Source organism: Mytilus trossulus, chromosome 2 (assembly GCF_036588685.1).
Source record: "Mytilus trossulus isolate FHL-02 chromosome 2, PNRI_Mtr1.1.1.hap1, whole genome shotgun sequence".
NCBI classification, from domain to species: Eukaryota; Metazoa; Mollusca; class Bivalvia; order Mytilida; family Mytilidae; genus Mytilus; species Mytilus trossulus.
The window spans coordinates 50,625,379-50,638,360 of NC_086374.1; the positions used below are offsets into that span (position 1 = coordinate 50,625,379).

The 12,982-nt window shown below is 31.8% G+C and overlaps 2 protein-coding genes across 2 annotated transcripts; one reads left to right on the top strand and one right to left on the bottom strand.

Annotated features, from left to right (window-relative positions):
- LOC134705832 (fibrinogen-like protein 1) lies at window positions 1–3,352 on the top strand. The gene is made up of 4 exons (XM_063564547.1): window positions 1–24; window positions 262–358; window positions 2,169–2,333; window positions 2,916–3,352. Exons 1-4 carry the CDS (start codon window positions 1–3, stop codon window positions 3,161–3,163), a joined length of 534 nt encoding a protein of 177 aa, XP_063420617.1. The 3' UTR covers window positions 3,164–3,352.
- Window positions 3,353–5,732: 2,380 nt separating this feature from the next.
- LOC134707507 (aquaporin-like) lies at window positions 5,733–11,311 on the bottom strand. The gene is made up of 3 exons (XM_063567309.1): window positions 10,398–11,311; window positions 8,740–8,820; window positions 5,733–7,491 (listed from the first exon to the last, which is right to left on the bottom strand). The coding sequence occupies exons 1-3, from the start codon at window positions 10,938–10,940 to the stop codon at window positions 7,288–7,290; spliced, it is 828 nt and encodes a 275-aa protein (XP_063423379.1). The 5' UTR covers window positions 10,941–11,311; the 3' UTR covers window positions 5,733–7,287.
- Window positions 11,312–12,982: the final 1,671 nt, after the last annotated feature.

A 12,982-nucleotide genomic window follows, 5' to 3' on the forward strand; every position in this document is an offset into this window, starting at 1 on the left:
ATGAGATCAAAACAATGTTTTATCGTAAATAAATTGTTGTCATGTACGTATTTTCATTATACACCTAAGCCTTGTAACTGGTTTGGCCTGTCAAAATTTTTGATACTATCTTCATTGCGTATTTATTTATAAGCGTTGCATCGTTGACGGGTTTTCATTTAACGCTTATATTATAAGCCTTCCTTATTCCCCTTTGAACAACACTAGTGTTTGTTCTAATCTTTTAGACTGATAATAAAGAAATTTCCGACGCTGTTACAGGTGATTCAACGAAGACAAGATGGTACAACTAATTTTTATAGATCATGGTCAGAATACAAGAGTGGTTTTGGAAGTCCTGACAGAAATGTTTGGCTCGGTAGTTATATAATTAATGTATCACCTCATTTATGCCTCGTTCAAGAAATAGGATTGGGTGAAAAAGTGTTGACTAAACGACACTTCGAACAACTTTGTTTGCCTGTTCAACGCTTTTTCAATCCTTATATAATTATAAAAAGAAGCATGCCGTTCTTAGAATCACATTTTAAGCTATAAACATAAAATAACGACTAATATAACGTGTTTCGTTTGTTTTCCTATGCAGGTGTGTGCATGACGTGATGTGTTTTATTTGGAAAAAGATAGGATTATAATGTGTTTTAGTTCCATATTTTGATTGTCGCTTTTGATGTTTATTTTTTCAAGCCTAACATTAACACTGTCTATGGATACATTGATCTAGCTTTTAATATATGTTTTTTGCAAGGGTTCCAACTTTCGTGGATTTGTGAAAATATGCGTAGATTATTGATAATGTTGTTTTCAAAAATTCTACACACAAGCCTATTTATCAGGCTATTATTTAAACTTGGAATTATTTTTAATTATTGAATATGCATAATTTCTCATGCTTGAAAAGTTTAATACATCCCATGTTTATTGTGTGTTTTAATGTTCTGTGCAGACCACAACACTGCCTATTACAAAGAAGATAGCACACTTCCAATAGAATGTACTGTGCCGCGCACAACGCTATTAAAAAAATACTGAAAAATACAGAATTAACATTGAAAAATTCAAGCACTAGAAATTTTACAAATTTCATAATAAAAAATAATTCCAAGTTGGAGTTGAGCCTGTTATATGAAGTTTGTCATTTCAAGTTGCACATGCAATTTCGTGGCAAGCCTATATCCGCAAAATCAACAAATATAAGTACCCCTAGAATGAATCTAAAGTGTTTGACAAATGAAAATGTATTTTGAATATAATTGTCAGAATATGAGTACGTATGTCGATGCCATATCGAAAGAAAGGAACTATAAATACGTCGAAAATAAAAAGGACAAAAAAAATTAAAAAAATAAACCCATCGCCAACATAAATACTAGGAGTTACAAACATTATGCAATACAAACTAATTATGTATTTTGAATTGTATGTCCTAAACACTTGGCAGCAATGTTTTTAAATGTACGTATTGTTATGCGTTTACTTTTCTACATTGACTAGAGGTATAGGGGGAGGGTTGAGATCTCATAAACATGTTTAACCCCGCCGCATTTATGCGCCTGTCCCAAGTCAGGAGCCTCTGGTCTTTGTTAGTCTGGTAGTATTTTAATTTTAGTTTCTTGTGTACAATTTGGAAATTAGTATGGCGTTCATTATCACTGAACTAGTATATATTTGTTTAGGGGCCAGCTGAAGGACGCCTCCGGGTGCGGGAATTACTCGTTACATTGAATAACTGTTGGTGACCTTCTGCTGTTGTTTTTTCTATGGTCGGGTTGTTGTCTCTTTGATACATTCCCCATTTCCATTCTCAATTTTATCTAGCAGCTATTCCAACCAAAGATAGTCAAAAAATGTCCTGTTATCCATATCCAAGCACATATATCATGCTGTGGGCTAACCTAGTCAGCAAACGATCACTAGTGGGGATCTATCAAAATATAAATGTATCGTAGCATCAATTGCTAAGTTTCATATTAATTTAGCCAAAACTTCAAAGGTAAGTTTTGAATAAGTAAGTTACATACAAAAACTCAAAAAATAAAATCACAGAAACTCGTCCGTTAAAATCAGCTGAATAGACATAGAGTGCATTCTATCTTGAACATGTGATACTGAGCCGAGAGCAGTTAAAACAAAGTACATATTACTAAATAATAATTATATCGTTTCAGGGAATGCCAATATTCATGCAATAACTTCCATAGGGGATTATGAACTACGAGTTGATCTTCAAGATTGGGAAGGGCAAACATGGTATGCTGTTTACAATTCGTTTAGGGTTGGTGACGAATCTACCCAGTACACACTTTCTCTTGGAAGTTATACTGGAACTGCAGGTATGTCCGAGTGATTTTTTTATTCCAGGTCCTTTTGTAACTTTAAATAATAAGATACACAATACTTTAAAAGCAAGAAAATGTCTATACCAAGTTAGTATTAATATGACAGTTGTTTTCATTCGTTTGATGTGTTTGATCTTTTGGTTTTGACTTTTATTAGGGACTTTCAAATTTAAATGTTCCTTGTAGTTCTCCTTGTAGTTCGGCACAAGTGTTACAAGGGTTTCATTATGATGAATTAACGTGAAACCCTTTCCTGAAAACGTTTTGGATTAACGTCCCCAATCAGATAAGACGTGAGATGGAACGAGATAAACATGATGGTCTCGAAAAAATGTATATTCAGATCATTTAGAATTGTCATCGTGTACATGAACGACAATAATATGTATATTGTATTCGTCGCTTCAGTTTTAAGTCAACTAACAATCAATCAATAAAATTTATTAACATGAAATTATCAACTTCATATAAAAAAGCATCATTTAATAGAATATTAGACAATGGAATATACATGTACATGTACATGTTCTTGCAGCTGCCTCAATGGGTTTTTTAAATGATACATTGTCGTTTCAGGAGACAGTTTACGTTATCAAAATGGTATGAAGTTTTCAACATATGACCAGGATAATGATGCATACAAAGGAGTAGATTGCGTTGCGAGAGATCACTCTGGTTGGTGGTATAACAAGTGCCACAATGTAAATATCAATGGACTCTACAAGAAAGGGAAATCTGATAAACATAACGTTGTTAGTTGGAATTTAGCACGTGGTCCATATTATTCTATGAAATTTGTACGGATGATGATACGCAGACACTGAAGAGATGTTGAAGAAGATGATAGTACAAATTTTGCCCCTTGTGTGATTAAGGAATTTCATTTTATTTTCATTTATGATAATGAATGACATTTTTACACGATATGACTGCACTTAATGCAAAGCTGTATGTCGTTTTATGTTAAATTGCAAGCTTTGTAACTTTGAAAATTAAAGTAGTTGGCATTTTGATTGTATTACACTATAAATATGAATATTTATAAAGAAATATTAACAAAAAATATCATGTTACGATGTACGAGAATAATAATTGGCATAACTTTTTATGAGCTATTTATTAATGTTAGAATTCATGGTTTTTATCTAAGTACATATATTAAGAGATTTGAAAACACCAAATTGAATGCACAAAAACGCTACATATGAATTACTATGTACCACACTTTATAATATATTCAATTTCTATACTGAATTAAGTGTCTTTCTTTAAAATTAAAGAATTGTTGTCAATGTCTTATGAAATAGCCTGTCAATCTTAAGTTACTAGTATCAGTCTATATGTATGTATCATTCGAAGTCCTAAAAACAATATGGTCTACTTCTGAATAGATCATCATACACGTATTTAATATAATTGACTAAAGATTGCCACAAAGCAAAATTTGACAGATTTTTGGCAAAATGTTGGTATTATTTCAAAATGCAAAAGAAGGGACTAAAACAATAGAAGTGAATCATATATATAAATTCGTCTAAACCTCAGCCCAAAAATGTCAGATGTGTAAATTTGCAGAGGCAATTATTTTGTTTTTCCCTGGCCGAGATTCGAACTCAATGACATGCTACTCAGATAGCATGTCATCCTATCGCCTTCCACTTTGCCCAACACGCTAGATCACTCGACCACGTAGGCTTTACAAAAGTAAAGTTTTCGGTTCAAAATGCTTTAGTGAAAAATTATAATTGGAACTTACATACAAAACATTTTCTACTTTTTTGAAAAAAGACAATTAATGAAAACCGAAGTATATGATCTCCCCATAATGATTGAATGTTGGGGAAATCACCAGAGTGTTCTTACATTAATCAAAGAGAGAGGGATAGCAAATAATCTCTAGTTATAGCTTAGTTAGCATTTAAAATTAATATTCTTCAACTTAAAACGAATGCTACTTTGTTTAACTATAAGGACTTTGTTAGCTTAATCGACAAACTTTCTTAGATACAATGTATTATGAACTTTTATGAAAATAGATAAACTTGCTACATAATCATCAGTTGAGAAAATATAGAAGTCGCTAACTTCCCTATAAAAGTTATATTTATGCATTTGACCCAAAAAAATGAAGATAAGAGAGAAACTACAAACAGCTAAAATTATCAGCATAGTAAAATCTACAATCTACAAACTAAATCAATTATATTGAAATCATCAGCCAATTTATTATAAGGTTATTGACCATCACTTAAAATTTAGAGTTCATGAGGTCGTAGGTTCGATTTCCGACCAGGCTGGACCAAATGTTTGAATATTGACCCTGCTGTTACTTCACTTAACATGCCGGTTTTAGGAATAAGAGCAAAGAGTGCTTGGCTCGTTGGCATAATAATGTGGGCATAGATCCTGCAACATTCTAAAAGGATGTGTTAACTGTCGTGTTCTCATTAATTACGAATATGTTTTTTTTATCTATCTGATCGTCGATTTTTTTTATCAATTAGATCAATTGGTTTATGCTGATCTATATTTTATGGAAATAGTTTGATTTTCCCCAATATTTGGTTTTGCTTAATCGACGATAAACGTATGCAAGACATTTGTAAAGCATTGGTCGAGATAACAGATACAATTCTAGAGCATTGACTCGCTTCGCCAATTTCCATACATGTACGTATATTATTGAGGGAAATGAAAGAAAATCAAAATTATTTTTTTTGTATTAAAAAAATTATAATAACTTTAAAATGTGTTGAAACTAGAATTTTGCATTGAACAGGGACAATGTGTAATAAGAATCGACTTTTAAATTTTACAAATTTAATTTTCATGCATGTACCTACGGTTTCTTAAGCTGGAGTTATTTTTAGTGAATGGGTTGTTCTCCACTAATCCGTCTATTCGTCGTTCGTTTGTCCATCATTCCATCTGAAAGTGTCTGCTACTAGACAACGTCCTGACAGTTGTTGGTAAAACTCTCATAGACTCTTAAACAAATTAGGTAGTGTTCACTCGTTAATAAATTCATGCATCCGAAAACATTTTGGGATGACCTGGACTTTGTCATTATAGCTCATTACACTTGTCATCGGTATTCGCTTCTCTCCAAAAACTTGTATTCCGAATTTTACCTCTGTGCGCTTCTACTGTTCTCCCCCGTATAATGATGGATTATGTCAGATCGGTACAGTATAAGAATAATGTATGCATACTTCTTTCGGTGGAAGGGACTAAGTTAAACCAGTCTGCTTATACTGGTATAATATGTTTTGAAAAAAATAACATGCCATTGGTAAGAAAATAAACGCCGTTTAGTGGCAGTAGATATAGCAAATCTTCATAGGAAGTTACGATAGAGAATAATATTGTGTTGTATATATAAGAGAACAAGTCTATTGGTACTAGTTTTAATATAACATTTAAGTTATTAAAATTATAAGAGTACAACTACATTTCCTGTATATAAATAAAAAATATGCACTTTTAAGTGAAAAAATATAAAATGAGATAAATTGTCTTATATCTCCTTAAGTTGTGTCTGGTGTTTGAATTTCCCATCGTAATAAAATATAATTGTTTAAAAATAAAAATTATATCTAAACCTGATACAAAATACTCTAAGTTAAATGATGATTAAAAGCATCTGTTCTCTATTTTTATAGGAGATATCGCGACAAGAACCCGTGTAGTAACGTGATATACAGATCGCATGACTTCTTACATTATGGTTACAGTTTATTTCATAAATTATATAATTTATTTTTTTATTTATCTAAATATTTCTAATAAAAAAAATCATCATCCCATTCGGTCAGTTGGTTACTACCAACCAACTTCAATTCATTATTGGAAATGAAAAGATCACATCGATAGAATACGGTTGATGAAACCATAGATGTATTACAGATGTGTCATCCATGACGAAACTTTTTGTCATTGTTTAATGAAGTCATTTTTTGAAAATGTAAAAATAAAAAATAAACATGAGACATTTTGTTCTTGTTTAAATATAACAAGTGCGTACTGCTACTAGCTTTTCAAAATAAAAGCAAATTTTTGTATAGAAATACAAATAATGTATCCTGTAATATATATAATAATATATTACTACAGAATATACAGAATAAAAAATCCGATTACACATGCAACTAAGGTATTTGGTATCTCCTTTAATCTTCTTGCAGCCAATTAAAACATGACATGCAATTCTCATATACATTCGGTATCAATATCATCAAACTAAAATGTTCAAAACTTTGAAGCGAACTCTGTTTCTGCAGGATTGTTATTTTTTACTGAAGACGACGTAACAAACAGATCATTTCTAACTTATATTTAAAAAAAAAGAGAACTAGGATATAGCATTTGCAGCTAAACGTCATAAGCAATTCCCATATATATCATATACATCTGATATAATTTGAAACATTCAAATAAAAGCTTTGAAATTCATTTGGAAACCCTGTTTCTATGGGAATCTATTAAAAAAGGATAACGAAAGGAAAATCACCCATTTGCTGTACAATACAAGTTGAAGTTCAGGTAAATTTTCAAATCTTTTTTCTTTACAAGCGAACAGAATTCGTTTTCAAAAATATTTAAAATGAATTCAAATATTAATACAAGGTTGAATATAAATTAAGTAAGTATAATGTATAAATATATTTTAATAAATTACATGTATTACCCCAATAATTCGACATACTCTATTGGCCGATTATTCCATTAATATAATGTAATAAGAAAATTATTATTGAACTATATTTTAATATAAAAAAATAGATAAAATACTAGTATTTCATTTGTATATAACAGCTGAACATATATATAAGGACAATTAATAAACCCTAAAGAATCGAATTATAAACAATGGCCACAAACACCTTCCTTCAATATTCCATGTTATTTCAGAAATCGCTCATTATTAAAAAACAATTACGAGATTAACCTAAAACATTTCATGACTATGTTCGTCAGGTCCAGTCTTTTTATAAGTTGCCAGTTTGTCGTCGAAGGTCTCGCTCTCTTCGTTACTTGCGTTACATCTTCTGAAGTCTGCCTTTATCCAACGTTTACATGCTGTTGTAGAGAAGATTTTGTCATAAAGTAGAGCTCCCAAAACTGCACCAGTCATATCTCCGACCCAATAAATCTGTTATCAAAATAAAAAAAAAGGTTAGTGATAACAACTTAAAGCAATACCACAAATTATTTTCACCTAACTGCATTATAGTGAGAAACCTCATTCTGTGACGTACATGTAGAAGAATCCAATACAGACGGTATAGTATTACAAGATGTAGTTATGCTCGAAACCAAAAGTCGAGATAGAAGACTTTAAAGAGTATCAAACCATAAACGTCCGTCACACATTGGTCTTTATACATGTAACACAAGGTCATCTTGAAACAACATAACGGTCTTGAAAATTATGTTGAAAATAGGCAGATATCGATTGTATTATGAAAACTAAGAATGAAGTTGTACATTCCATACAGCTTTATGATTGTCAAGAGTTGTGGTATTTGTATAAAATAAAATGTATATATATTCAACATATTAACATATTTAACATATTTAACATATCTGAGTCTATCTATTATTGTCCACTTGGTATTTATATTTATTTCATTAAAAACTAGTTTTTTCATTAGTTTTTTTTTATCATAGAGAAAAAAACAAATAATTGTTTGAGGGCATTCCGGTTAGTAACTTTAAATTTGTATGTAGATAAGTATTATTTTGAAAGAAGAGTTAACGTAACATTTACTTTCTGGTTAGTTAAAAAGCTACATTGTACATCTGAATATGCATACACTATTGAGCTTTTGATTTTGCCATTTGATAAGTAATTTTCCGTTTTGATTTTTCCTCGGAGTTCAGTATTTTTTTTGTGTTTTTATGTTTTGTTAACTTGACGGTAATCAAGCAACAACCAATCAATCAACCAAATTCTCCAAATGACATAATAAAAGTCCAAAATACAACATTCGATTCTTTAACGAATGAAATGAAATGATTTGTTCATACTCTCATCAATCTACTTTTTATTTTGATCAGATGACTAACAAGAAGTACAGAATAACGGTAGTATAGGTGTGTCGAAAACCAAAGAACAAACAACACACTTATATTGCAGACTACAGACAAACAGCAACGGCAAGAATAGTAAAACTCAAACTTTTGCAAACCCTCACCAATATGGTTTATTATCATATCTTTTATAAATCATTTAATAGTTATCGAATATATTTCTTTTAAACCTTTCTGCATGTTATGTAAGTGGTATCTGACTGACTTTGTATAACTTCCCCGCTGTTGTTTTTACAAAACGCAAGACAGTGACCCTATTTGATGTAGGTAAACTTTTGAAATTTAAACTGAAGATATAATTACATACCCATGATTTGTCATATATACCAGCTACAATTGACGGACCAAACGTTCTTGCTGGATTCATGCAGCCACCTGATAGGTTGAACTAAAAAAAATGTAAGATCATAGTATTCCAGTATCATGATTTTGCATATATATTTGTTATTGAATATACATACATGTATATGATACACGCTTTGAAAAAAATATACCTTCATTGTAATAACAAATTTACATTTAAAAAGAGAAACACTCGAGTTTTATATAACTTACAAAGAGATATACATCATTGTTGTGAATATGAATAACATTAATCTGTTATGTTGATACGTTTACCTACATTTACTCATGATCTTATTATTTTGGTTTTATAGCATTGTGATTGTTTAAAAAATGATAAAACATTTAAGTGTATGGTAAATTTGGATACAGATTAAACAAAAATAATTTACAACTCATACGAAGGAGATATTGTGATATTGTCAACGAGAAAGCAACGTAGAGACACACATAAAAAATAATTGGGTAACGAGACAGCAATATCACAACACAAATAAAAGAAATTAATTGATTGATTTATTGATTGCTTAACATCAGGTCATGGGAATTAATGTTCCATGTAAACGAGAATTCAGGACAAGAACAATTTGGTAATACATTTAACAAGAAGGGAAGGTTCTTCTTGGGTGAAGGAGAGCGTGAAATATAGACTGGCAAAAAGGATATGTCGGATTCGGGTCGAATGTTTCCCTTATCGACTATGACCTTCGAAAGGTTATTAAAAGCTCCTCTTTTTTCCCCAAAGAACGAGATACTCTTCTGAATGAGATTCCCGAATAAACGTCCCCGATCGGATTTGAAGTGGCTTTGTATTAATGCATCTTGAACAACTAAATGGATACCCGGTTCACCTGCAGCACTAGTTTTACTGTGGTAGGAGGGAAGCCTAGCAACCACACATATAAACGTCAGCTAATCCTTTAGATATGTACTCACAGCACCAAGAATTAAAGACCTCTAGAGATCAACGTTGTGTATTCCCAAGACATACATGTACATGTTTTAAATACATGAACAATACTCCTGGCTAATAACATTCCCATTGGTAAAAATCATATCTTGATGGTAATTGTTACATGAAATCGGTTCGCTAGTTTAAGAGAGAGAAATTTGTCTTTAGCTATAAAGCCATTTGATAGAATCAGACGATATCAGTTGTAGGTTAATTTAAATTTATCACAGTTTCACATGACTGCAAATTTACATGTATATGTCAATGACTGTTTCAAACATGCCAATAAGGAACAGATGCGTTGTTTGTAATTTCATACAGTCAGAAGATTACAAAATCTTTTATGGAATCGAGTTTACGAAAGGTTTTAATTTTGTCGGACCAAATGTCTGCATTCTTAATAAAAACCCTAATTTTATTTGGAAAGTTTCCCTGTCATTATTACCAACAACGTGTACAGATAAGTATGCGAAACTATAGTACAAAGATTCCTGGATACCTTTGAGGTTGTTTTTTTTTTTTTATTTCAGAAGAATAGAAACTGTCAGCTATTTATTTATTTTGAAGTGTTTTGCCGAATTGATACATGAATATGAATTGTGTTTATAATTTTGTTTAAAGTTTGAAAAATATATATAAGAAAACAAAATTCAAGAAATAATTGTACATACAGTGGCAAATATATTGATGACAACAATAAGTCCGATTTGGAATGGTGCAAACCCATTGACATCTATTCTCTTTGGATCGATCATGGCAAATGTTCCGAAAAGCAGAAAGAAAGTAATAATCATTTCACAAACTATTGCCTGTGCGTCGTTCACTCCTGAGGCGGGAAATATTATTCCTAAGTCATTGGTTGTCTGGTTTGCAGGTACTATAGCTTTAAGTAAAGCCGCACCGGCCGCAGACCCGAGTGTCTGTATGATGGAATAAAATATAAAACGGATCACTGTTATTTGTCCAAGAACCAGAAATCCAACACTTATAGCTGGATTAACGTGACCACCACTGACAGTGGATAGTATTCTAATTGCACAACCAATAAAGAAACCAGCTTCTATTGAAGCAGCAACGGGATCACCGGGACTGGTTATACCAGTTCCCAACGCCATAAACGTCAGCAATAACACTCCAATAAATTCTGCTGCACAAGCTCTATATAGATCAACGGAAAACAAATCCTTAATCTCTTTAGAGAAAAAACCAGGCATTCTCGAATGGCTGTTTTCGGGGTTTCTTTTTGATTTGTATAATTTGTATAATGTATGTTCAAACTAAATTCAGTAACAATTAATATAAGTTTTGTCCAATTAAAATTCAAAATTTCCAACTATATTTGTTTGATGAAGTTGAGACCTTTCTTGTAACTGACAATATGTGAATCATCAAAATAAGTATACTGAAATTGTCTCAGCTTGAAGATACTTCACGGTTATGGTTTTGTAGTTTTATAATCTATATCAAACTCATAGTACTTGTTGAAATATAATACATTTTTCTTACACAATATATTCGAAACACTCTGGTGAACTTCTCATATAGATCAAGCTTGAATATTACATAAGCTTCAAATAATGTTAAAGTGGTATAACACAGCATCTCATTTTTTTTCTACTAATGATCTTCAAATTTTAAATGAAATGTCATTTAGATATAAAAATAAGAAGATGTGGTATGTTTGCTTATGAGACAACCTCCCACAAAAGACCAAATGACACAGAAATTATCAATCACAATTGTATATGGAGAGTTGTTGCGCCTTCGTAAATATTACGGACGCCATCACGAGTTGGATGACCGTTATATATGGAAAAACCGTTTCACATATGATATCGGATTTGTTTTTTTATGTCGTTAATACAATCCCCTTCCCTTTCACGAATGTGACCTACCAAATTAGACTATTTATACCGGATTTTTAAAACATGGGCACCTTGACGGGTGCCACATGTGGAGCAGGATTTGCTTATCCTTCCGGAGCACCTGAGATCACCCCTAGCTTATTCTGTAGTATTTCAGGTTGTGTCATGTGAACTATTGTTTGTCTGTTTGTCTGTTTCATTTTTTGTCATGGCGTCGTCAGTTTATTTTCGATTTATGAGTTTTACTGTCCCTCTTGTGTTTTTCGTCACTCTTTCAAACTAGTTTGACCACGCCACATTATGTGTGTGCCTCTTTCAAATCAAAAGCCTGTAATTCAGATATTGTTGTTTGTTGCTGCATATCATATTTTTTTTCTTTTCATTATTTTGTTTACAAATCAGGCCTTTATTTTACTCATTTGAATTGTTTTACATTAAAAAATTGTCATTTAGAGGCCAATTACAGCTGACAATGCGGCATGGGTTTAACTCATTGTTGAAGACCATATGGTGACCTATAAAAGTTGAAAATGGGGAATGTGTAGAAGAGACACATACCCGACCAAAGAGAATTGGTCTTCAATGCAGCGAGAAACTCCCACACCCGGAGGTTTTGTTCCAGCTGGCCCCTTAACAAAAATGTATACTAGTTCAGTGACGATGGACGTCATACTAAACTCCGAAATACACACAAGAAACTAAAATTAAAATATTTGACGTCACAACTTAAAAGTGATTGTTGCTTGACGTCAAAAGGTGATTCGGAGTAGATCTAAGGTCATTCGGTGGCATGTTTCAGCTAAATACCAAAAGTATAAATACGTTTCTTGGTTAATGTTTTTATCGTTTTATTCTTACAAACATGTACATTGCCGAAATGTTTGGTTTGCAAATCAATGCATATCCATATAAGGTAGTGTACCAAAACTGTTCAGGAGGGAAAGAAGTTAACACTGTAAAACGAGAACATGAGTAAATGATATGATTGATAAACTGTTTACCGGGTTTATCAGATATATCACACCCAAGTCAAGTTATATAAACTAAATATTAAACTTCGTCTTAGAAAAATAAAAGTGTTAAAATCAACAACGGAATATCTTAATATCCTCCTTATATAAATTAGAAGATGTGACATGAATGTCAATGAGACAACTTTCCATCCAAATCGCAATGTATAAAAAGTAAACAATATATGGGTGTTCTTTGATCTACTACTCAAAAACATAGATGTCGGACCCTTTCATATAGCTGACAATGCGGTTTAGGCTTTGTTCATTGTTTAAGGCCGTACGGTGCCCTATAGTTGTTAATTTCTGTGTCATGTGGTCATGTGTGAAGAGTATTCTCATTGACAATCATACTACATCGTCTTTTTTATATAGCATTTA

Bases quoted from the DNA above. Each gene is read 5' to 3' on its own strand.
- LOC134705832 (XM_063564547.1), top strand. From the start codon at position 1: ATGAGATCAAAACAATGTTTTATC. The intron at 25-261 runs GTAAATAAATTG...ACGCTGTTACAG, and splicing joins GATCAAAACAATGTTTTATC to GTGATTCAACGAAGACAAGA. The intron at 2,334-2,915 runs GTATGTCCGAGT...TTGTCGTTTCAG, and splicing joins AAGTTATACTGGAACTGCAG to GAGACAGTTTACGTTATCAA.
- LOC134707507 (XM_063567309.1), bottom strand. From the start codon at position 10,940: ATGCCTGGTTTTTTCTCTAAAGAGATTAAGGATTTGTTTTCCGTTGAT. The intron at 8,821-10,397 runs GTATGTACAATT...CATTTTTTTTAG, and splicing joins TCATCAATATATTTGCCACT to TTCAACCTATCAGGTGGCTG. The intron at 7,492-8,739 runs GTATGTAATTAT...TTTTGATAACAG, and splicing joins GTATATATGACAAATCATGG to ATTTATTGGGTCGGAGATAT.